Source organism: Carlito syrichta, unplaced genomic scaffold, assembly GCF_000164805.1.
Source record: "Carlito syrichta isolate Samal-C Ts95f unplaced genomic scaffold, Tarsius_syrichta-2.0.1 Scaffold309624, whole genome shotgun sequence".
NCBI classification, from domain to species: Eukaryota; Metazoa; Chordata; class Mammalia; order Primates; family Tarsiidae; genus Carlito; species Carlito syrichta.
In genome coordinates, this window is record NW_007253720.1 from 74,411 (window position 1) to 99,457 (window position 25,047).

General features: G+C 53.2%; 1 protein-coding gene across 6 annotated transcripts in view; it reads left to right on the forward strand.

Moving 5' to 3' along the window:
- Positions 1-25,047, forward strand: part of LOC103269876 (protocadherin gamma-C5) — an 83,891-nt gene that overhangs the window by 54,623 nt on the left and 4,221 nt on the right. For 4 of the 6 annotated variants that reach the window (XM_008067426.1, XM_021717276.1, XM_008067424.2 and 1 more), the window contains 2 exons: positions 9,510-9,568; positions 21,257-21,345. In XM_008067426.1, coding sequence (XP_008065617.1) covers positions 9,510-9,568; positions 21,257-21,345 — 148 coding nt within the window. Of the gene's footprint in view, positions 1-3,809; positions 6,497-9,509; positions 9,569-21,256; positions 21,346-25,047 lie in introns of those variants that run through there. The other 2 variants (XM_021717274.1, XM_008067429.1) reach the window with 2 other exon arrangements.

A 25,047-nucleotide genomic window follows, 5' to 3' on the forward strand; every position in this document is an offset into this window, starting at 1 on the left:
GCGGGGGGCGACCCTTTTGTTCCTCTTTTGCCACCTGGGTTCCGTCCGTGGGCAGATCCGCTACCCGGTCCCAGAGGAGTCACAGGAAGGGACTTTCGTCGGAAATGTCGCCCAAGATTTCCTGCTGGATACGGACAGCCTGTCAGCTCGCAGGCTGCAGGTCGCCGGCGAGGTGAACCAAAGACACTTCCGAGTGGATTTGGACAGCGGCGCCCTCCTCATCAAGAGCCCCATCGACCGCGAGGCGCTGTGCGGGCTCAGCGCCAGCTGCATCGTGCCCCTGGAGTTCGTCACCGAGGGGCCCTTGGAGATGTACCGAGCGGAGGTAGAGATCGTGGATGTGAACGATCACGCCCCCCGGTTTCCGCGGCAGCAGCTGGACTTGGAGATTGGGGAGGCAGCTCCTCCAGGACAGCGCTTCCCGCTGGAAAAGGCGCAGGACGCAGACGTGGGGAGCAATTCCATCAGCAGCTACAGACTGAGCTCCAACGAGCACTTCGCGCTGGATGTCAAGAAGCGCAGCGACGGCAGCCTGGTCCCAGAGCTGCTCCTGGAGAAGCCTTTGGATCGCGAGAAGCAGTCGGACTACCGCCTGGTGCTGACTGCTGTGGACGGAGGGAACCCCCCGAGGTCTGGCACCGCAGAGCTCCGCGTGTCCGTGCTGGACGTCAACGACAACGCCCCGGCCTTCCAGCAGCCCAGCTACAGGATCAGCGTGCTGGAGAGCGCCCCGGCCGGCATGGTGCTCATCCAGCTCAATGCCTCGGACCCGGACCTGGGTCCCAGCGGGAACGTCACCTTTTCTTTCAGTGGTCACACCCCTGATCGCGTGCGAAGCCTCTTCAGCCTGCACCCCACTACTGGGAAGCTGACCCTTCTGGGGCCGCTGGACTTCGAGAGCGAGAATTACTACGAATTTGACGTGCGGGCTCGTGACGGGGGTTCTCCAGCCATGGAGCAACACTGCAGCCTGCGAGTGGATCTCCTGGATGTGAACGACAACGCCCCCTACATCACGGTGACCTCAGAGCTCGGAACCCTCCCCGAGAGCGCAGAACCTGGCACCGTGGTGGCGCTCATCAGTGTGCAGGACCCGGACTCCGGGTCAAACGGGGATGTGAGCCTCCGCATCCCTGACCACCTGCCGTTTGCCCTCAAGTCCGCCTTCAGGAACCAGTTCTCCCTGGTGACTGCTGGACCCTTGGATCGAGAGGCCAAATCTAGCTATGACATCATGGTCACTGCCTCTGACGCTGGGAGCCCTCCTCTGAGCACCCAGAGAACTATTTTCCTCAACGTTTCCGATGTGAACGATAACCCACCCTCTTTCTTTCAGAGGTCACACGAGGTGTTTGTTCCTGAGAACAATCGCCCCGGGGACTTGCTTTGCTCCCTGGCAGCCTCTGACCCAGACTCTGGCTTGAACGCGCTTATCTCCTACTCTCTCCTAGAGCCCAGAAACCGAGATGTGTCAGCTTCCTCCTTCATCTCTCTGAACCCCCAGACGGGAGCTGTCCACGCTACTCGATCCTTCGACTATGAGCAAACGCAGACACTGCAGTTTGAGGTGCAGGCCCGGGATCGGGGCAACCCACCCCTCAGCAGCACCGTGACAGTTCGCCTGTTCGTGCTGGACCTCAATGACAATGCCCCAGCTGTGCTCCGCCCTCGGGCCCGGCCTGGCTCGTTATGTCCCCAAGCACTGCCGCCATCAGTTGGTGCTGGCCACCTAGTCACAAAGGTGACTGCTGTGGACTTGGATTCGGGTTACAATGCCTGGGTCTCCTACCAGCTTCTGGAGGCCCCAGACCCCAGCCTGTTTGCGGTCTCTCGATATGCGGGGGAGGTACGGACGGCTGTTCCCATCCCAGCCGATCTCCCGCCACAGAAACTGGTCATTGTGGTAAAGGATAGCGGTAGCCCGCCACTCTCTACCTCTGTCACTCTCCTAGTGTCCCTGGAGGAAGACACTCATCCAGTTGTCCCGGATCTTCGAGAATCTTCAGCTCCAAGAGAAGGAGAATCCCGCCTGACCCTCTACTTGGCTGTGTCCCTAGTGGCGATTTGTTTCGTCTCCTTCGGCTCGTTCGTGGCACTGCTCTCCAAGTGTCTGCGTGGGGCTGCCTGCGGAGTCACCTGCTTTCCTGCTGGCACCTGTGCCTGTCTCACCAGATCTCGAAGGAGGGAGGGGCTTCCTCCTTCCAATGGGATCCTCCGAATCCAGCTAGGCTCAGATGATCCTATCAAGTTTGTTGATGTGGGAGGCCACTCTCATGGCTGTACACCCTTGGCTTCTGCGCCCACTCGGAGTGATAGCTTCATGATGGTGAAGTCACCCAGTGCACCTATGGCAGGGGAGCCTGTTCGCCCAAGCTGCCCACCCTCTGATCTTCTCTATGGGCTAGAGGTGAGACCTTTGCAGGCTCGGCCAGTGCTGGAGGGTTGTTCCGATCCAGGCATATGGCTGGGCCATGTCCTAGAGAGTGCTGGCCTCTCTGTAAGTGCCCAGAGTGATGTCACCATTTTCGTGAGTGGTAACTGTGTGGTGGATGCCGTGCTTTAGAAGTGTTTTGTGACTTAACCAGGGGCTTGGCGTAGTTAGCACTTGGGGGTGCGTTATGCCCACATCTGAGAGTAAGAAGTGCAAGTAATTGGTGATCAAGAGCCAGGCGATTGTGGAAGCATGCTGGCTGGCTGTGGGGGCATGGAAGGTGAGGGTGCACAAGAGGAGAGTGTGCCGGGCAATCACCTGGCCCCAGACAGCCGCTTTCCCTACTCTTCCCGAATGAGGGGGTCAGGTTCTGAAGTACCTTAACTCTAGGTTACCATTTTCCACTGGATTGGAAAGGACTGAAGTCTTTGTCCCACAATCTCTAGTACTCCCTAGCCCACTGTAAAGGGAACTTTATTTGACACACAGCAGAGAGTAAAATGAAGAGAGAACCCTGGGAGCAGAGGGGCACACCAAAGTGACAAGAGAGAACTTTTGGTCCGGGTCTTTAGGACTCCTGTCAAGTTGCTATGGGGTTTAAACTAGATACTGTCCATTGGAAACAGGGGGGCATACCTCTTTGGAAAAAAGCAGTAGGTGAAATCAATGTCAGAGAACTGGTTTACGGTTGAGGACTCATAGGAACAACCACTCTGGGAGTCTTTGAGTTCTCCTAAATTTGGTGAAACCCTAAAGCCTAGAGACCACCCATGCCTGACCTCTAGCCACCCTTCTAGGTAAGCTGTTTCAGCCCCAGAAATGTTCCCCCTGCCCACGAGCTGTGACACTCACTTCATATACTGAGTCTGGGATGTCAGAAAAGCTTAAGTCCTGTGGCCATCAGCTGACACTGAGATTTTCCTCAAAGCATTGCTGGAGAGTCAGGGCAAGACTTTCCAGGGTCCTAACTAAATTTTTCTTTCGCCTCAGCAGCATTCAGCAGGATGGGGGAGGGAGGGGGAACACATGGGCTTTGCCTCTCCCAGAAGGACAAAATGTTGGTTCAAGCAAAGTGGTGGAAGCTTCTGAAGTCACGCAGGAAGTTGCTGGGCCAGAACGCTGAGGAGTTTTGTACCACTTTGTCTTCCTGTTGAGCACCATCTGAGCTGTCAAACTTTGCTGCCAAGGGGGCTGTATCAACCTGCAGCACGAAATGAGAGGGAAGGTAGGAGGCTTCCGTGACACAGATTTGCAGCGTGTGTTCCTAAGGTTTCTAGGACTGAGGAGACTTCATAATTGGTTGAGCACAAGCGGACTTTTTGGCCAATGAGACTCAGAGCTGAGGTGGGAGATCTGCTCTTCCTGCCCGCCTCTCCTCCTCCAGCTCCCCAGCTCCACTCAAATTCAGTTCCCCTTCCCCCCCACCCACCCCCGCCATTCGGTGACTAAGAAGAACTGCTGCAGGCAGGCGAACCTCGGAGCAGTTTTTAAGAGGCTAGAAGGAGACATAAGAGATTTCAGCTGCTGCATCCCAAGCCCCGGGTCTACCTTGGAGACAGGACAGCACAGAGTTCCTCTCCAGGAAGGGACTTCTGGGCCATGGGGCCCAAGACACCCCCACAGCTCGCTGGGAAATGGCAAGTGCTGTGCATGTTGTCCTTGTGCTGCTGGGGCTGGGTGTCTGGGCAGCTTCGTTACTCAGTGGTGGAGGAGTCTGAGCCGGGAACGCTGGTGGGGAATGTGGCTCAGGATCTGGGCTTAAAGGTGACAGATCTGCTGAGCCGCCGGCTGCGGTTGGGCTCCGAGGAGAACGGGCGTTATTTTTCCCTGAGCTTGGTGAGTGGTGCTCTGGCAGTAAATCACAAGATTGACCGGGAGAGCCTCTGTGGAGCCAGCACTAGCTGCCTGCTGCCCGTGCAGGTGGTGACTGAACACCCCCTGGAGCTGGTCCGTGTAGAGGTCGAGATCCTGGATCTCAACGACAACTCTCCTAGCTTTGCCACCTCTGAGCGAGAGATGCGCATCTCAGAGTCAGCGGCACCTGGGGCACGATTCCCACTGGACAGTGCCCAGGATCCAGATGTGGGCACCAACACTGTGAGCTTTTACACTCTCAGTCCCAACAGCCACTTCTCTCTGAACGTGAAGACCCTGAAAGATGGGAAGCTGTTCCCAGAGCTGGTGCTCGAGCAGCAGTTGGATCGTGAAGCCCAGGCACGACATCAGCTGGTGCTCACTGCTGTGGACGGGGGTGCCCCAGCCCGCTCGGGGACCACCCTCATCTCCGTCATCGTGCTGGACGTCAATGATAATGCGCCGGCCTTCCAGTCCTCTGTTCTCCGGGTGGGACTCCCAGAGAACGCGCCCATTGGCACACTGCTGCTCCGCCTTAATGCCACTGATCCAGACGAGGGCACCAATGGCCAACTAGACTATTCTTTTGGAGACCATACATCGGAGGCAGTGAGGAATCTCTTTGGCCTAGACCCTAACAGTGGAGCAATCCATGTGCTGGGTCCCATAGACTTTGAGGAGTCAAGTTTCTATGAGATTCATGCAAGAGCCCGTGACCAGGGACAGCCAGCCATGGAGGGCCACTGTGTGATCCAAGTGGATGTGGGGGATGCCAATGACAATGCCCCAGAGGTGTTACTGGCCTCCTTGGTCAATCCTGTCCTGGAGAGCACACCAGTGGGCACAGTAGTGGGGTTGTTTAATGTGCGGGACCGAGACTCGGGTAGAAATGGTGAAGTGAGCCTCGATATCTCCCCGGACCTGCCGTTTCAGATCAAGCCTTCTGAGAACCACTACTCTCTGCTAACCAGCCAGCCCTTGGACCGGGAGGCCACCCCCTACTACATCATCGAGCTGCTTGCCAGCGATGCCGGCTCGCCTCCCCTGCACAAGCAGCTCACCATCAGGCTCAACATCTCAGATGTTAATGACAATGCACCCCACTTTGCCCAGCAGCTGTACACTGCTTACATCCCAGAGAACCGGCCTCCAGGCTCCCTCCTCTGCACTGTGGCTGCCTCAGATCCAGACACTGGGGACAATGCCCGCCTCACCTACTCCGTCGTAGGAAACCAGGTTCAGGGAGCCCCCGCCTCCTCCTTCGTGTATGTCAACCCTGAGGACGGCCGGGTCTTTGCCCAGCGTACCTTTGACTATGAGCTGCTGCAGATGCTGCAGGTCGTGGTGGGGGTTCGGGACTCTGGCTCGCCCCCACTGCACGCCAACACATCTCTGCATGTGTTCGTCCTGGACCAGAATGATAACGCCCCAGCCGTGCTGCACCCGCGGCCAGGCCGGGAACACTCAGCCCCCCAGCGTCTCCCTCGCTCTGCTCCTCCGGGCTCCTTGGTCACCAAGGTGACAGCCGTGGATGCTGATGCAGGCCACAATGCATGGCTCTCCTATTCACTGTTGCCACAGTCCACAGCCCCGGGACTGTTCCTGGTGTCGACACACACTGGCGAGGTGCGCACAGCCCGGGCCTTACTGGAGGGCGACTCTGACACCCAGCAGGTGGTGGTCCTGGTGAGGGACAACGGTGACCCTTCACTCTCCTCCACAGCCACGGTGCTGCTGGTTCTGGAGGATGAGGACCCCGAGGAAATGCCCCAGTCCAGTGACTTCCTCACACACCCTCCCGAGCAGTCAGACCTTACCCTTTACCTCATTGTGGCTCTGGCCGCCGTCAGTCTCTTATCCTTGGTCACCTTCACCTTTCTGTCGGCTAAGTGCCTTCAGGGGAGCGCAGACGGGGGCGGGGACGGGGGTGGGGGCCGGTGCTGCCGGCGCCAGGACTCGCCCTCCCGAAACTTCTACAAGCAGTCCAGCCCCAACCTGCAGGTGAGCGCGGACGGCACGCTCAAGTACATGGAGGTGACGCTGCGGCCCACGGACTCGCAGAGCCATTGCTACAGGACGTGCTTTTCGCCGGCCTCGGACGGCAGTGACTTCACTTTTCTAAGACCCCTCAGCGTTCAGCAGCCCACAGCTCTGGCGCTGGAGCCTGACGCCGTCCGGTCCCGCTGCAATACGCTGCGGGAGCGGAGCCAGGTGAGGGGCTGGGCGCCGCCGGGGCGACCCCTGGGGGCGGCACCGGAGAAGCCGCCGTCCTCGCGAGGGACTTTGAACTCGCGTCCACTCCCCTGGGCTGGCTCGGCCCCGGGGCTGCGCCCCACCCGGTTCTGGAGACCCTGGACTGATTGCGCGGAACCAGAGCAGTGGCCGAGGCGGGGACGGGGCTCCGAGCACCGGGAGGTGGTGGCGATTGTGGGTGAGGGGGGATGGGGTCGACCCCCGCCCCCACGCTCGGAAAAGGCCGGGGCCCTGTCTAGTTTCCGGTGAATTTCTGGCGAGCTCCGCAGGTGTCGGGGGTCCAGGGTGGAGGCGGTCCCAGGTCCACCCTGCAGCCAGCCTCCTAGGCGCGCTCCGCCCATCTTAGATTTCCTCTTGGGTTTCTTTCTCCCCAACTCTCACAGTCCGTGACCTCGCTGTTACCCTCAACTCTCCCTATCCCCGCAGCACCAACCGCATCCGTGCACAGGGCTTGGGTGTGCGCTCAGGGCTCTGCGTGTCCTTCCTGCAGCCCGCACCCACGGGCCCCCTGGTGCGCGGAATCGCCGCGCCTCTCCGACGCGCGGCGCGTACACACCCGCGCACGCACGCACACACACGCACACACGACTCGCCCTTGAGCCACACGTCTTCCAGCTTTCGCTGCTACCCGCTCGCTGCCAGGTTCCCACGGGCTGTCCCGGCCCACTCACAGCTCCCCTCCGCCGACTTGGAGATCCTCACCGCTGATGGCGCGCGCCCTCGTGAGGGCCTGGGTCGCCGCCTCCCGGGGCCAGGCTAGGACTCCGGAGGCCCCTCCAACCTCTCGGCCCAGAGCAGTGCCTGCGGCGCCGGGGGCGCTAGAGCGACTCTGGGCGCGGCAGGCGGGGCGGACAGGACTCTAGGGCCACGGGCCTGAGGTCCTGCTGGGCCCGGGGCTCCTGCTGAGGACGGCGGGGGAGGGGAGAAGTCGCCGTCAGCCCAGAAGCCTACGGCAGGCGAGCGAGCAGAGATGCCCTGTGGCCCAAGGCGCGGCAGGGCTCGGCCTTGGGCGCGCGCGCGGGTCGGCCCCTGTGGGCCAGCAGGCCTGGGACTCCCGTGGCACCAGCGCCTTTTTCTTCCCGCGGGAAGGGGAACCCTGGAGCCCCTGGCTCTGGACGCTCAGAGGTAGGCTTTCGGCTCCGTCGTGACCACAGTGTGCCCAGCGATCCAGAGTCAGGACTTTGCAGGCAATCAAAGTATCTGAGACTCTGGCACCTGGAAAACCACAGCTGCTGCCAGATGCCAGGACGTCCTTAGGTGTGGGGAAACCACAGCAGTGACAAACACAAGTCTTCACAATCCCGAGAGCTTTTATTCAAGACATATCTGTCTCACTCTGCCCCTACTGATTCAGGAGCGTATTGTGAGACACTCCCAGGTGATTCTGACAGCTGACTGAGAGAGCCTGGCTATTCACTCCACTTGAACCAGGTCATCTCATTTGCTCTTCCCAGCAGTCTTGCTGGATAGGAAGTGACATCCCGTCTCACAACAGTTTCACAGAGGTCAAGTGACTTGCTCGAGTTCAGAGCAAGTGATAGAGTCTAACCCGGGTCTAACTCCGGAATGTGTGCGTTTAACTTCTTGGCACTTGGAACTTGTACAAGCTTGAGGAGACAGGAGAGAGGGTTTGTCTCTGCTTGGATGGGGCAAGGGTGGGGTTCTTTTCCTTTTAGGACCTAACATATGGAGAAAAGACTTATGGGGTGCCTCATCCCAGAGCAACCCTCTCTGAACAAAGTTGGACCGCTTTCCTTATGTAGATTGAGTTTTGCCCCGCTCCCTCTCCTCCAGTTGGGGCCCCTGCAGCTCCATGTAGACTCTGCTGTGTCTGAGAATACAGTGACTGAGGGCTGGCTGTCCCTGTGCCCTTCTCCATGGCCGTCCCAGAACGGTGCTGGTGACTCGTCATACACCTGGGATGCTACCGTTCAGGGTTCTGCTCACCTCACTACCACCCATGAGCTGTAGGGTGAGTCATTGACAGTCCCGGGTCTTCCTTCTCCCTAGAGTCATCTGAGATGCTCACACTCTCTGTTCCTGGGAGCAAGTGTGAGGCAGTGGCTCTAGGAGTGCTCCATGAGAGTGTGTGAGGGGAAATACACCCCTGGAAAGATGGGGAGGGGCTTGGGAGTGGAAGTGACTGGGGAGCACCCCACAGCTTCTGCCCCGCGGAAGATGGCTACTGATCAGCCTCTTGGGAGCCCTGGAGACTTAGTTGGCTGTGGGTGCTGGATCCCTCCCGCCTTGGAGGCTGTGGGTGCTTGATCCCTCCCGCCTCCGTGCCAGCCATTTTTATCTCACACAGAGCGGCCTTGTTCTCCTCTCAGACCATTGTCTGGCACAGAGTTCTGGGGGTGAGAAGTGTCCCGGGGCTTGGATGCCCTGCAAAGGCCCAGTCTGGCATGACTCCTAAATTAATAATGTATTTAGCTGTGGGAAGAGATCCTTGAGAGCCAAGGGCCCGGAGGGGGTGTCCTTTTGAATGTGTCACTGCACACCCTGGCAGGAAAAGGGTTACCCGGAGCAGCAGCCATCTTATTGCAGAGGCTGCTTTGTTCCCAGCTGAGAGGTTGAATAAATTCATTCTAGGGCTAGTGAGATTCTCACTTAAAAGCCTCCTCTGCCGCTTTTGAGGGCCTTCTCTGCACTCCTTCCCAGTTCCACAGAAGATGCCTTCAGCCCTTGAACTGGGGCTCAAAAGTCCTGACTCTGGGGGCAGGGAGGAGGGGACCATTTCTCTAGCAAAGGAATCTGGACTTGCTCACTGTGGTCAAACAAAATGTTATTTGCCCTTTTTTTTTAAGGGTACATCAGACCTCTGAGACCTGAGATGTCCTTTGTCTTTGGAGATGAGGCTGCCCCTCCCCCATCCTAGCCCATCTTCTTCTCTGTCCCTCCCCTCCTTCCCTCCCGGGTGCCATTCTGACTTCTCGGATACTCAGCCCCTTTCCCTCTGTTTTCTCCACAGCAAGCTCCGCCCAACACGGACTGGCGTTTCTCTCAGGCCCAGAGACCCGGCACCAGCGGGTAGGTGACTGATTCTCCAGCCCACCCTCTTCTCTGCGGCATTTTCTCAGTCAGTGATGACGTGGGAGGAGACGGGAGGAGGGCTCAGCATTTGCGGCAAAAGGCGTCTTCCCTCAGTTCGAGGTTTCAGGGGGGTCTTGGTGTATGGGGAAACAGCACACAGACCAGAGGAAGAGGTGCCTATCCTGACCATTCTGGAAGCTCGATTCACAGGCTCGTCCCCCTCCCTCCCTACCACCCGCACCTTTTCCTATCCCTTGAGGGCTCTGTGGGACCAAGGGAGGGTCTTAAACTGGTCTCTGGGTGAAGGGGAGCTCTTTTAAACCATCTGCTGCCTAATCTCCCTCCTCTGAGTTGAACTGGGCTCCGTCCTGACCTGACCTGGGCTTCAGGCAGAGAAACGTGGGGCTGAGGGGGAGAAAGAGGAGGCTGTTAGCAGTCAGGACCTCCTCCAGAGCCTGCCCCGGGGAGCCAGGAAGAGGGGCGGGCGCTCAGGTGGCTGTGGGGAGCGTGGGGGCAGCACACTGGGCAGGGCCGGAGCAGGAAAGCTGCCCTCAGGGCCAGGGCTGGTCTCCTAGTCCTGCCCCTCCTCTGTGGGTGGAGTCTCCACGGCTCTGTCCCCTCTTTCTGTAGCCTGGGTCTCTGCCACTCTCTTCTCTCTGTGTCGTTCCCTCGGTCTCTATCTCAGCTTGCAGTCTCTGCCTCTCCTCCCTTCTATCTCTGTCTCCGTTTCTGTCTTTATTGCTGCACCTCAGTGCCTACCATCGGTGTCTACTTGCCTGACTTTGCCTCCCACTGTGCCTACCATGGCGTGGGTGCTCAATAAATGTGGAATGAAATAATAAATGTGGCTCTTCTTTAGACTCCGTCTCTTTCTCCTTTTCTGTCTCTGCCTCGTCTTGGACCTCGTCCTGGACCTCTTTTCTGTTTCTCCTCCTTTTGCTGTTTCCTAGAGCCCCTCTGTTCTTCCGTCTCTAGTCTCTCTGTTTCTCGCTATTTCTGTTTTCGTGTCCCTTTCTTTGTCTCTGTCTCTCTCTCTGTCTGTGTGTATCTATCTCTGTCTGTGGTCTGCCTTTTTCCGCCCCCCTCAGCCTCTTTCTCTTACTTTCTCTCTCTCTCTCTCTCTCTCTCTCTCTCTCCCCCCCCCCTCTCTCTCTGTCTCTCTTTTACCCTGTCTTTTTCTCTGAGGCTCTGTCTCTCTCACCTTTTTTGTACTTGTGGGCAAGCCAGCACCCACATGCGCCACCCCCTCCTTGTCCCTGCCCCTCACACACACACACAGAGCCTTTGATCGTGGCTGTACAACACCGGCCCTCCCATCCAGGCAGCCCCAGCTGCTCGTTTCCATCGAGGATGAATTCCTGCTAAGACAGGAACCCCCTGCGGGTGTGTGTGTTGGGGGGAGGACTTCAGCAAAAAGGCCTTTGGTTGGTGTGAGGGGAGTAGGATGGGCTCTGGGCCAGGCCTCCCTTTTAGAAGTCTGGAGCCTGAAGGAGACAGGGAGCCCAGGGAGAGGCAGGAGCTTGGGCCACCTTCCCCTGCCTCCTGGATGGAACTTGTTACCCACATTTGCCAAGAGGCTACAGATGTTGAGCTTCTGGACATCCTCTCTCCTCTCCCCCAACAATCAAACATTTCTGCCAGAAGGACCCAGGAGACCCTGGTGTATGGCAGAGATTCCAGCTCCTGGGCAGGCACAGTCCTGTCACTGGTTTTAGGAATGCAAATCACTTCTAAGAGGCCCCTAAAAAGCAGCAGATGAGAAGGCCTGGATTGGCCCTACCCCACCTTTGACCCCAGCTGCCTCCCTTTTTCCTGCTGTCCTTGCCAGCCTTCCCATAGGTTATCCACTAAGTCATTCATGTATTCACTCATTCGACAAATATTTTTTGAGCATCTACTATGAGCCAGGCTCTGAGTTAAACACTGGACTGTAAGAGTGAACAAGCAGACATGATCCCTGAACTCATAGGCTTCCAGGCCAGCAGAGGAGACAGAAAATGGACATCAAAACACACCAAGAAAACATCTTCTTACAAATCATAATAAGTTCTGAGAAGAGAGCAATGTGAGTGTATTGGGAGGTGAATGGGGGGGGCCTCTAGGAAGAGGTGACATTGCAATATTCTGGCCAATTTATGTTTGCCCTGCCTACTTTCACCCCAGTCCATACACAGGCCTACGCAGAATTCATTGTTGAACCTGGAAGCTCCACTAGTGGCCTCTCCTGTGCCCTCTGGGGTGAGCACTTTACCCTTATCTCAAGTTTTTTTTCATCAAGTGAGAGGCTCAGTGGCCTGGAATACATGTGAGCTCTTGAAGAGGTGGAGGAGAAGGCACAGGAGCGCTCATACACACACTGTCACTGTCTCTCTCTCTCTTTCTCTCTCTCTCTATCTCTATCTCTCTCTCTCCTTATTAACTTGTGGGAGATGGAACAAACATTTCTCATTCAGCAGCTCCAAAGTGGCCAAGATGGAGTAAGTGTTAAGGAGTAAGTTCAGGTGCCGGGCTCGGTGGCTCAGCCTGTAATCCCGCACCTTTGGGAGACTGAGGTGAGTGGATTGCCTGAGCACGTGGGTTCGAGACCCGCCTGGGCAGCGAGATCTCATCTCTACAATAAATCAAAAAATCAGCCGGGCGTGGTAGCGCGTTCCTGTAATTCCGGCTACTCGGAAGGCTGAGGCGGAAGGATCGCCGGAGCCCAGCAGGTCGAGGCTGTGGTGGCCGGGAGGGGCCACTGCACTCCAGTCTGGGCGACCGAGTGAGACTCCAACTCAAAAAAAAAAAAAAAAGGTCCAGTTCAGCCACTTTAACTTTCCTCCCTCATTCATTCAACAAATGGCTAGTAAGTGCTTTCCGTTGGCCAGGCAATGTTGTAGGTGTGGGAGATATAAAACAGACATGGTCTCTACCCTCAAGGAGTTTACATTGTGTTGAGGGAGACAAAGACTAACCACATAATCACAAAAATAAATGTAAGACTGGGCTATCCTAAGTGCTACGAAGAGCAGTGCCTGGTGGTGAGAGCAAAAGTAGGGGTTTGGCTTCGAACAGGAGGACCTCCAGGAGGAGAAGTTGTGCTGAGATCTGAAGGATGAATACAAATTAACCAGCTGAAGAAAGAAGGAAGAGCATTTCAGATGGGAGGAAGAGCATATGCAAAAGCCCTGTGGTGAGGCTTTCCAGGATGACAGAAGTTTTCTCTTTGTGGCCATTTGATGAGCAAATTGCAGTGAGGGGATGAAGAAGGGAGGGTTCTTATTTGGTCTAACCCTGGTTCTAGCCCTCCCTACCCTGTTGCCCACCTTCCTCCAGTTCACCTGATCAGGCGCGCCAAGTTCAGAGAAGGACTAGTGTTGAGCTCTTCAGTAAATCTGGCTCAACTTCAAGCTAGCCTGGGTCACACCGCCTAGACAAAGGAAAAACTCACTTCTGAGGTCCCTCCCTGCCACATGCTGCTCCTTCTGCCCTGTCCTTCCCAGGTCATCCTTTTGGCTTCTGATCCCAGCAGCTGCCGTCTCAAGCTCTGAGCCGCAAGGCCACTTCCCCTTCTCAGGCTGTAACGCAGGCCCTGCCCTGCCGCGGGTTCCTGCACAGAGGAGTCTCCACTTGGCTTCCTCTGGTCCCAATCTGATCTTTCCTCTGATGGTTCCACACGACCATTTCCCTACTCTGGATCCCCTTCCATTCTTCCTCCTCTGAGAGACACTGTCCTATTCTCTCTGTTTGAGCAGTCATTCAACAAACAGATCGCAAATTAATTTTTTTCTGTTTATAAAATAATACATGCACATGAAAGAAACACAAGAAGTAGAAAAAATAATTTAAAGAAAACCCACCTGTCACCTTACAACCTAGAGAGAACCACCACTAACTTTGTATTTAATGTGAAAAATTTCAAATCTATACAAAAGTAGAGAGGACAGTATAATGAACCTGTAGGATTCCCCATCCAGCTTCAACTAATGCCCTATTCTGTTTCACTTATATCCCACCTTCATCCTCACCTTGGATAATTTTGAAACAAATCTCAGACATCATATACTTTCATCTGGGTCTTTATTATCTTTAATAGATGATTCTTTTATAGGGTTCACATTTTATACTAATTGAAGATTTTTTTTTTTTCCCTTAGAAATGGGGGTCTATATTGCCCAGAGCTGGTCTCAAACTCCTGGGCTCAAATGATCCTCCCACCTCAGCCTCTCAAAGTGCTGGTAGTATAGGCGTGAGCCACCAAGCTCAGTTTAAGCTCTTTTAATGTAAAAGCTTTCCTCTCCATCTTTTTTTTTAATGTATTGATTAAATTGATAACAATTATATATATATCTTTCTAAACTTTTTTCTTTTTGTAGTCAAACAACCTGCACAAGTTTCTGATTCACAGCCGGGTGTGGTGGCTCATGCCTATAATCCCAGCAATTTGGGAGGCAGAGGCAAGAGGATTGCCTGAGCCCACAGATTCGAGACCAGCCTGGGCAACATGGTGAGACCTTGTCTCTACAACACATCAAAAAGTTAACCAGGCGTGGTGGTGCACACCTATAGTTACAGGTACTTGGAACGTTGAGGCGGAAGGATCACCTCAGCCCAGCAGGTCAAAGCTATGGTGACCATGAGCGTGCCACTGCACTCCATTCTAGGCGACAGAGTGAGACTCCAACTCAAAACAAAAACAAAAACAAAACCAGAGTGAGACTCTGACTCAAAAAAATAAAAAATAAATATAATAAAAGTCTGATTCACCTAAATAAATTGCTCACAAGCTCGCTGACACTTTTATATGGCACTTGATTTCCACATCAAAATCTTTTATTCCCAGGAACTGGTATTTCTTACCATTTTTTTCGGGTTTTTTTTTAGTTGGAGTCTCACTCTGTCACCCAGACTGGAGTGCAGCGGCTGCTCCCGGCCACCGCAGCCTCGACCTGCTGGGCTCTGGCGATCCTTCCGCCTCAGTCTTCCAAGTAGCTGGAACTACAGGCACGCACTGCCACGTCTGGCTAATTTTTTGATTTATTGTAGAGATGAGGTCTTGCCAAGTTGACCAGGCGGGTCTCGAACTCACGGGCTCAGGCAATCCACTCACCTCAGCCTCCCAAGGCGTGGGATTACAGGCTGAGCCACTGAGCCTGGCTTTTACCAGTTTTTAAAAATAATAGTAATTGAGGTCATACTGTCCATCAGTCTTGTACACTTTTTTCCTTCTTTGCAATATAGCATGAGGATTTCTCTATGTCAATAAAAATTATTCAAAAGTCATTTAATTGTTTCATAGTAGCCTCTCATATGAATATATGTATATACATATATATATTTTAAACACCAATAGGCTTTCGCTGCATAAAAAATACACATGCTTTACATTTTAACACAATAAATACAGGCTGTTGTCAGGGTGATTTGCCCAGATTTCTCACTTTTTTTTTTTTTTGGGTCGGAGTTCCACCCTATCGCCCAGGCTGGAGTGCAGTGGCCACTCCCGGCCACCGCAGCCTTGACCTGCTGGGCTCCGGCGATCCTTCCGCCTCAGCCTTCCAAGCAGCTGGAACTACAGGCGTGCACGATCACGCCTGGCTAATTTTTGATTTATTGTAGAGACGAGGTCTTGCCAAGTTGCCCAGGAGGGTCTCGAACCCGCGGGCTCAGGCAATCCACTTGCCTCGGCCTCCCAAAGTGCTGGGATTACAGACTGAGCCACCGAACCCGGCCTCACTTTTTTTTTTTTTTTAAGCAGGGAGTATTTTACTATAGCCCAGCCTATGGAATATCACACCACACACCACACACATACCCAGGGTACCAGAATACAGGCTCCACAGGGCAGGACTGTAGCTACCATTCCTGAAATTCTAGGGCCTGTCACAGGCACTGGCACATAGTGGGTGCTTGGAAGGTGGTCAGTTAAATAGTTCATCTCCTCCGTTTTTACTTTCCACTATTCTCCACATCCTGGAAGAGTCTTTGATATCTGCTGCTGGGGGTCCAAGTCCTCCCTGTTGAAGCCCAGTGTGTTCTTGTGTATATAACCACAGGCTTGGAGGTCGTATTTCAGGATGCAGCTCTGCCATTTACCGGATTTGTGACTTTGGGACCATCTCTTAACCTCTCTGAGCCTCACAGCACCTACTGGAAAATAGAGATAACCATAATGCTTACCTGCAGATAATCATAATGCTTATTCTGAGGATGAAAGAGATGATAAATATATTACCCAGTCAGCCCAGTAACCCAGAGAATAGGAAGCCAAATGGTTCAAAAAGAAGTCTCTCCCCCTCCACTTAGCTCTTGCCTGGCTGGGAAGAGTTGGCAGCCTGCCCACCTGCTTGGCCCCAGCCTTCAACCATTCCCAGGAACCCTCCTTGCAGTCCGGCTCGTTACGGTTCCAGGCTGACCCTTCCACTCACCTTCATTCCCTCAACAGCACTGCCCACTGTGACAGAGCATCCTCTTAACCCATGGCATCTGACCGTGCTACCTCTCTGACAGCCCCAGAGTCCTCCTCCCTGCTGCCCCAGTCCTTCTCTCCCCACTTGATCCCATTAGGCCCCTTCTGGGCTAAGACCACCCATCTCAGCCCTGCCTCCTCAGGCAGAGCACTGCCAGGCTGGAGGGAATGACTCCCGGATTTTTATAGAGATAGAGGTGATAGAGGCTCCTGTCCTTCTAGGGGAGCCCTCACTCTAGGGCCTTTCACAGAGGCAAGAGTGACCTTTAAACACTTAAGTCCAATCACAACAACTCCCTTTGTAGCACCTCAGCCCCTTCACAGAGCTCTCGGGATACAACCAAGTCACAGCCTCCCCTTGTCCTTTGAACTCATCAGGTGCCTTCCAGCCTCAGAGACTGGGGGCTTATCACTCCTTCTGCCTGAAAAGCTCTCTCCCACAACACTACATCTCTCCTAAGTAACTAGTTTTGCCCTCAATTTCTTATCTTGAGATGTTTCAAGCCTATGAAAAAGATGAATGGATAGTATGATGAAAGCATCTATTCTTCTGCTAAGTTGCCCAGGCTGGTCTCGAACTCCTGGGCTCAAGCAGTTCTTCCATCTCAGCTTCCCAAAGTGCTGGGAGGCTGAGCCACTGAGCCTAGTCCAAATACATACGTTTTTTTGTCTGTTTGTTTGTTTTTGTTTTGAGTTGGAGTCTCACTCTGTCGCCCAGACCGGAGTGCAGCGGCCACTCCCGGCCACCGCAGCCTCGACCCGCTGGGCTCCGGCGATCCTTCCGAGTAGCCGAAATTACAGACACGCGCTACCACGCCCGGCTGATTTTTTGATTTATTGTAGAGATGAGGTCTCGCCAAGTTGCCCAGATGGGTTTTGAACCCGCGGGCTCAGGCAATCTACTCACCTCAGCCTCCCAAATCGCGGGATTACAGGCTGAGCCACCGAGCCCGGCTCAAGTACATACTTTTTAATCTTTTTACTTAGATTTAGCAATTGTTAATATTTGCATTCTCTCTCCCTCTACATAAACACATACACACTTTTTTCTGAACCATTTGAAAGTGAACTGTGGACCAGACTCAGTGCCTCAGCCTGTCATCCCAGCACCTTGGGAGACTGAGGCGAGTGGATTGCCTGAGACTACATTTTTGAGACCAGCCCGGGCAACTTGGCAAGACCCCCCCATCTCTACAATAAAATCAAAAATTAATCAGGCGCGGTAACGTGCGTCTTTAGTTCCAGCTACATGGAAGGCCGAGCGGAAGGATCGCCAAAGCCCAGCAGGTCAAGGCTGCGTTGGTCATGAGTGTGCCATTGCACTCCAGCCTGGGTGATGGAGTGAGACTCCAACTCAAAAAAAAAGAGTTGTGGACATAACATCTGAAATACTTCAGAATATGTCTCCTAAGGACAATATCATTCTCCCATATAACCACAAAGGAATTATCACATTTGAGGAATTTAACACAATACTATATACAAAGTCCACTAGCAGATTTTCTTAAGTGTCCCTGGTCATTTGTATCTTGTTTTGTTGTTGTTGTTGTTGTTGTTTAAATATAAGATTCCATGAAGCAGCATAAATTGCATTTGCTTGCCATGTCTTTTTCCTCTCCTTTGACCTAGAACAGCCTTCCTACCTTTGAAAATGCTCCACAATCCGGATTTGCCGGTCATTTTCTCACAGCTAGATTTAGGCAGGACAGTCTTGGTGAGAGCCCGCCATGTGTGATGAGGCACTTCCCACGGCATTGTGTTGGGAATCGTTTCATGTCTGTGTGTCCCACTGACAGTGACGTGAAGTATGTTCACGTGGTGAAAGTGGTGTCCCCAAATTCTCCATTAGGAAGACATTTTTAAGTATTTGCGATTAATAAGTAACCTGTGGGTGATACTCTGTGGGGCAAGCCTTCACGCAATTTTGCTATTTTAATAGTCACTGATGATCCTCGCCTGAATCTGCTTGTACAGGGTGGTTACAGGTGGCGATATTCTATCATTCCTTCTACATGTATTTGCTGGCATTCTTCTGCAAATGACCTGGATAATTTCTTCAGATTTAAGTTCACTGTCTTTTCCCGAGGGAAGCCCAAGCTGGCTGAGCTCCCTAACCCCGACTAGGTCAGGACTCTCCTGATACCCTCTGGCAGCCCCTGCTCCGTGCCTCCTTGGCACGTGACACAACTGCAATGAATTTATTGTGTCATTATTTACTATCAGCCTCTCCATGTGCACCCTAAAGATGGACTGTTTCTGTCATGTTCACAGTTACAGCCCCAGCACCTAGCCCAGTGTCTGGTACATGATAATTGCTCATTAAGTATTTGTTGACTAAATGGATATAATTCCAACTTTTCCTGCTTTGGGGAAGGAGGACCGAGATTCCTGTTGCCCCGCCAACCCTAACTTTCCATTTGATGGTGTAGAGCTGTGTGTAGACACACAGCTGCTTTGCGTCTGGTCTGAGACTTAGACTGAGTCCACCTGCTTAGAGATGGGAAATCCCAGTTCCAGAGAAATCGTAGGCAGGAACAGACCTTGGAAAAACTGTAAAGAAGGTTTTGGTTGTGTTCACCTACCATGACAAAAGACATGTTTATGCACACATACAAACATATACACATAAACCACATACATACATACACACACACACACACATAGATACACGTACACACATATACATACATATACACACATCCAAACACACACACACTTTCATGACTTCAAGACCCGCCTTGCAGTCCTTCCCGGGGTGCCAAGTTCTTCTTGCCTCATGGTGACTTAACTCCACTAGTCTCTTCCCATTCATTCAGGCAACAAGTAAGTTTATTGAGGAACAGCTTCCCTGTGTCAGATGGTGCTAACAGTTACTTAATGGGCAGACTGTGCATGTCCAGGGCTGTTTCCCTCTTCCTCTGCAACTTTTTTTTTTTGAGTCAGAGTCTCACTCTGTCACTCAGGCTGGAATGCAGTGGCACGCTCACAACTACTGAAACCTTAACCTCCTGGGCTCAGGCAGGCCTTCTGTCTCAGCCTCCCAAGTAGCTGGGACTACAGGTCACCACACCTGGGTAATTTTTTTTTTTTTGGTAGAAATGAGGTCTTGCTATGTTACCCAGGCTGGTCTTGAAGTCCTGGGCTCTAGCAATTCCCTGGCCTTGGCCTTCAAAAGTGCTGGGATAACAGGCATGAGCCACCTGAGCCACCATGCCTGGCCCAAATTGAAATGATTTGATTCTTGAAAATTCCAAAATAGGTGCCTCCCCATCAGACATCCAATCTTGCAAGACCGTCATTAAAGTCTTGCTTCTGCTGTAAAAAAAAAAAAAGAAAGAAAGAGAAAATTCCAAAATAAAAAGCATGGAAATTGTCACTATGGGAAAAATCCAAGTTGAGTTAAAATTCCTTAGGTTCTTTTATAGTTTAGTATTTTATAAAAGTAAGAATCATTTCCTGTTCTTTCAATGCATACAGTTTTTAAAAGCCTCCATCAGACCCAGGTGACAGATTTCCTGCCAAATGCTTCAGTAGGAAACAGGCAGACACAGTCCAGGCCTCATGAGGTCAATGTGGTGGGGAAGCAGACACACGCAACCACAGTCACAGCTGACTAGTGCCACATGGGGCAGCCACCAGGGTGGGAGCACAGCAGAGGCAACTGACTCAGCCTGGGTGGGCTTAGGGATCCTCTCTGATGAATTTCACCCATGTTACCAAGGCAAAGGTTTGGGACTGGCATTCTAGGGAACACCACTTGCCCATGGTTCACAGCTAGAAGGAGCTTAAGGAATAGGGAAGTACAGGTGGGCGTGGTAGCCTACACCTGTAATCCCAGGACTTTGGGAGGCGGAGGCGAGAGGATTGTCTGAGCCCACGGGTTTGAGACCAGCCTGGGCAACATGGCAGACCTTGTCTCTACAATAAGTCAAAAAATTAGCCAACACCCAGCACGGTGGTTCAAGCCTGTAATCACAGCATTTTGGGAGGCAGAGGCAAGAGGATTGCCTGAGCCCAGGGTTCAAGACCAGCCTGGGCAACTTGGTGAGACCTCATCTCCACAATAAATCAAAAAATTAGCCAGGCGGTGATGCACGCCTGTAGTTCCAGTTACTTGGAAGGCTGAGGCAGAAGGATTGCCTGAGCCCAGCAGATCAAGGCTGCGGTGGCTGTTAAGCATGCCACTGCACACCAGCCTGGGTGATAGTGAGACTCCGACTCAAAAGAAAAAAAAAATTAGCCGAGTGTGGTGGCACGCACCTATAGTTCCAGCTACTTGGAAGACTGAGATAGAAGGATCACCTGAGCCCAGCAGGTTGAGGCTGCAGTAGCCATAAGCATGCCACTGCACTCCAACCTGGGTGACAGAGTTAGACTCCAAGGGGAAAAAAAAAATAGGGAAATGCCTCAGAAAAGGTTTGATGATAGCATGTTTGAAAGTGAGACTGGGGGTGGTCTTGTAAAATAGGAGAACCATGTTCTTATTTGCCTGTGGAGTTTCTTCTGAGGGCTTAGGAAGCCGCTGAAGTGATGGGATTTGTGTTTTAAAAATTCTTTTCTTGCCTGTAATCCCGCGCCTTTGGGAGACTGAGGTGAGTGGATTGCCTGAGCCCGCGGGTTCGAGATTCGCCTGGGCAGCGAGACCTCATCTCCACAATAAATCAAAAAATCAGCTGGGCGTGGTAGCGCGTGCCTGTAATTCCAGCTACTCGGAAGGCTGAGGCGGAAGGATCGCCGGAGCCCAGCAGGCGAGGCTGCGGTGGCCGGGAGCGGCCACTGCACTCCAGTCTGGGTGACAGAGTGAGACTCCAACTCAAAAAAAAAAAATTCCTTTCTCCTTGTTCCAGGGTCTCTTAGGGCTTCCTACATCTCCTGCGAGGTTCCCTCTAGATCCCTACCTTTTTCTCTGACGCTGGAACATTCTCTTCCATTTCTCCCCTTCAGAGTCCTCAGGAGAGGATCTGATCTCCCTCACTGTGACAGTAAGCCATGCTCTCAGGGGACCAGGGCATACAGTGCCTAAAATGCCTCCAAGGCAGCAGAGAGCTGGTTTGGGGGACTGAACAGTGGGGATCTGGCTTCTGAGGATTGTATAAGCATCTCCTGCCTTGTCGAAAGAGCAGGCCTTGGGCACGAGGTAGGCATTGGGTACTAGAGTTGGAAGCCCTGGAAAAGGACAGGAGGGTCATGAGCTGCTGGCCTGGGGGACCGTGCTCACCATTCCACTCTCTCTCCAGCTCCCAAAATGGCGATGACACTGGCACCTGGCCCAACAACCAGTTTGACACCGAGATGCTGCAAGCCATGATCTTGGCCTCCGCCAGTGGTGAGTGGTGTCAACGTGTGTGGTGGGATGGGAGACCTGGGGTTCTGGGGTGCATCCCATAGCACGATGCCTGGAAACTGGAAATCAACCTGCATAGTTTCTCCAGACCTTTCAGCTGGTGTGAGAGGACTCATGATTGCAGGACTGGAAGCCAGGTTAAGGGACAGCAAAGTGATTGGGGTCCTAGGCTTCTCAGAGGGGAGTGAACAAGGAAGAATCCATGGGGAGATAGAGAGAGTGGTGTTTACAAGACTAGCTCTGGAAGGGGATAGCATAGAGTGGGTTCTAGCTACCGCTATCCTTGTGACTTTGATCAACTTGCTCCATCTCTAAACCTGTGTTTCCTCAGCCCAGAAAATGGGGATAGGGACCCCACAGGGTTGTTGTAAGGATTAAATGATACCATAAAGCATAGAGTACCACCACACATGATGGCTCATGCCTGTAATCCCAGCATTTTGGGAGGCGGAGGTGAGAGGATTGCCTGCCTGAGTCCACAGGTTTGAGACCAGACTGGGCAACTTGGCAAGACCTTGTCTCTACAATAAATCAAAAAATTAGCTGGGTGTAGCAGCGTGTGCCTGTAGTTCTAGCTACTTGGAAGGCTGAAGCAGAAGGATCACCTGAACCCAGCAGGTTGAGGCTGCAGGTGACAGAACGAGACTCTATTAAAAAAAAAAAAAAAGCATAGAGTATTGGGCCTGGCACATACCAGCCTTCAACAGCAACGTGAGTGTGAACCGTCCCAGCAGAGACAACACACTCTGATTATGCAAGGCTCCTTCCATCTCTTTCCGTTGCCCTTGACTACAGGGCAGGATTTTGGTTTTCCCACAAAGAGTCTCCTATGTAATGGAGATTCAGTCAATGGTTGTTGTCCCTGGAGAGTCACAAGGGTCCTGAGCCCAGGGTGGGGGTGGTGGGGGGTGGTGGTGGTGGTGTATATATATATATATATATATATATATATATATATATATATATATATATATATAACATCATTAGAACTTCAGAGCATGGGCTTGGGAGGCAGGCGATCTGGATCCAAATCCTGGTGCCACCACTTAGCTATGGATCCTTATTAAGCCTCTCTCGGCCTCAGTATCACTTGCTATGAAATGGACACACCAACAGATCTCACTGTCGTGCTGTGAGGGCCACAAGTAAGGCCCTCAGCACAGGCTTGGCAGAGAGTGAGGGCACAAGGCATAGTGACTAGAATTGATTAATTATCTTTATTGACCTGTAAAGGTAGAAGGCCGAATCAGAATAATGCCTATTAATAAGGGCTAGCTTCTGGAGCAGCAAATCCTGGGCTTACAGGGAGCCTGGCAGAGGATTAAGGCATTGGCCTCATATGGTGAACTGAGAGCCCTGCCCCCAGCGTTGGAGGACTGTGAGTAGAAAACCCGGGAAATCACAAGAATCACTGCAATCACACCGGGGCTCATGCTAAACAAACTTTCTGGGCCTCATGTCAACTAATCCTCTCAACAGCTCCGTGAGGCAGGTCTGATGACTTACATTTGACAGGTGAGAGAACTGAGAAGTCACTTGCCTAAGGTTCCAGTTTTGAGCTGCAGAGCTGCGGTTCTCATCCAGCTCGACTCCCAAGTTCATGCCCCTTCCACTATGGGGACCATGACTGCCTTTAGATCCAATCTCAGTTTACCTTTTAGCTGAACAGGAGGCCTAGAGGTTAAACTCCTCCTGATGCTCTCACAATCAGGCTTGTCAGACAAAATCCAGGATGCCCAGTTAAATTTTAATTCCAGATAAACAGCGAGTACTGTTTTTTTGGTTTTTGTTTTGAGTTGGAGTCTCACTCTGTCGCCCATGCTGGAGTGCAGTGGCACGCTCCCAGCCACCGCAGTCTCAACCTGCTGTGTTCAGGCGATCCTTCTGCCTCAGCCATCCAAGTAGCCGGAACTACAGGCGCGCGGTACCACGCCCGGTTAATTTTTTGATTTATTGAAGAGACGAGATCTCACCATGTTGCCCAGGCTGGTCTCGAACCTGCGGGCCCAGGCAACCCTCTTGCCTCAGACTCCCAAAGTGCTGGGATTACAGGCTTGAGCCACTGCGCCCGGTCAGCAGGTACTATTTTAGCATGTCTCTCAATTGTTGCATGAGGCATACATACTAAAAAAACCGACTAATTGCTTACCTGAAAATGGCACTGAACTAGGCGCCCTGTATTTTTATTTGCTAAATCAGGCAACTGACCCCAGATGTATTTGAAGTTAGGTTGGGCCAGGCCTGTGGACAAAAGAGGAAGGTGGCAGGGCGGCCAGCCTCCCGGGATAGAGCTGCCCAGGTCTGGTGGGGCTGTGGTTTAAGAGAGGCAGAGCCTGAGTATGGAAGAGGCAGACAGCTGGGTCTGGGGAGATGCCAAGTCGGGCTTTTGAGGGAAGTAAACAGGTATATTTAGCTGCTGTGGACTTGCGCCCTAAGGCCAGGAAGCAGGCTTTTTAGCCTAAATCCAGATGTGAGGAATAGAAATGGAATCAGTACTTATGACCCCAAACCCTCCCAGCAGGTCCCCATGGAGCAAGGCTTCACTCCCCTGTCAAAGCTTCAACCCTCTGGCTCACACAGGGCCCGGCCTCAGTCTAAGCCTGGGCCCTGGGGGAAGGCGCCAGGCGTGGAGGTGGTGGGTCAGGCCTGGGGGTCAGGCCCTGCTCTCACTTTCACACTGGCTTTCTAGCCGGGAACCGGAGAGGTTCCTGGAGTCCAGCCCAGCCAGGCCTGTGGGGCCGCTGAGGGGGTGAGTAAGAGGGAGAGTAAGAGCTCACGCTTGGGAGGCTTTTAAAATAAACATTTGGGAGGAGGTGTGCTCTCAAGGAGGCTGCGGTCTGCAGCTCAACCAGCTCTGGTTTGGCTTAGTGGGGCTTCCCTGAGCTACTCTGGCATTGCCGCTGTCTCAACCCCTGTCTGGGTGGGTTGGGAGGATGGGGGTGAGCGGCAGGTTATGGAACTGGGAGCTGGGAGCTGAGTTTCCTGAGGGGAGGTTGGCACAGGGAAGGAGGGGAGCATCACCCCCACCTCCTTCAGGCCAGAAGATGCCCAGCTTCTTGCTGCTCTTCCAAGCCTGTTTCTCTTTGGACGATGGAGAGAAAAGTCTGGCTCCTGCTTAATGTGGGCCTTAGAGGGAGGGAGGTGTAGAAAGCAGGGCTATTGGAGACTGATTCTATGGAAGGTCAAAGCTGGCGATCCAAATGCTTCCCCTCAGATTTACAGACGGGGAAACCGGGACTTGAGCCGCGCAGAGCCTTGGCCAAGGTCACACCGCTCCTTCGTGGCAGGCAGAGATGACCAGAGAGCACGCTAGCGGCAGCTTCTCTCTATTACACCCTGGATTTCCACATCTTCTCGCTCTCCTGGTCCTACCCATCTTCAGGGCACATGGGTGGCCAGGGGCTGGCTTTGTCATTTTCCCGCTTTGGGTGCTTCTCAGAGCTCTTGGGTGCACATGGGATGTGGGTGGGCCTGGCTTCTAGGTAGCCATGCCCTTCCTGTTTCTGCCTCCTTGCTCTGTTTCTCCACACTTCCTCCTCATTTTCTTCTGTGTGCATGGGTGCAAACACGAGACCACCCCCACCCCACCCCTCTCTCTTTCTCTGGCGCCTCTGAGGCCTCCCCTCCAGCCCCTAAATCACTCTGGAATCCGGGTTCTTTGAAGCAGCTCTGGGCCCCCTCCCC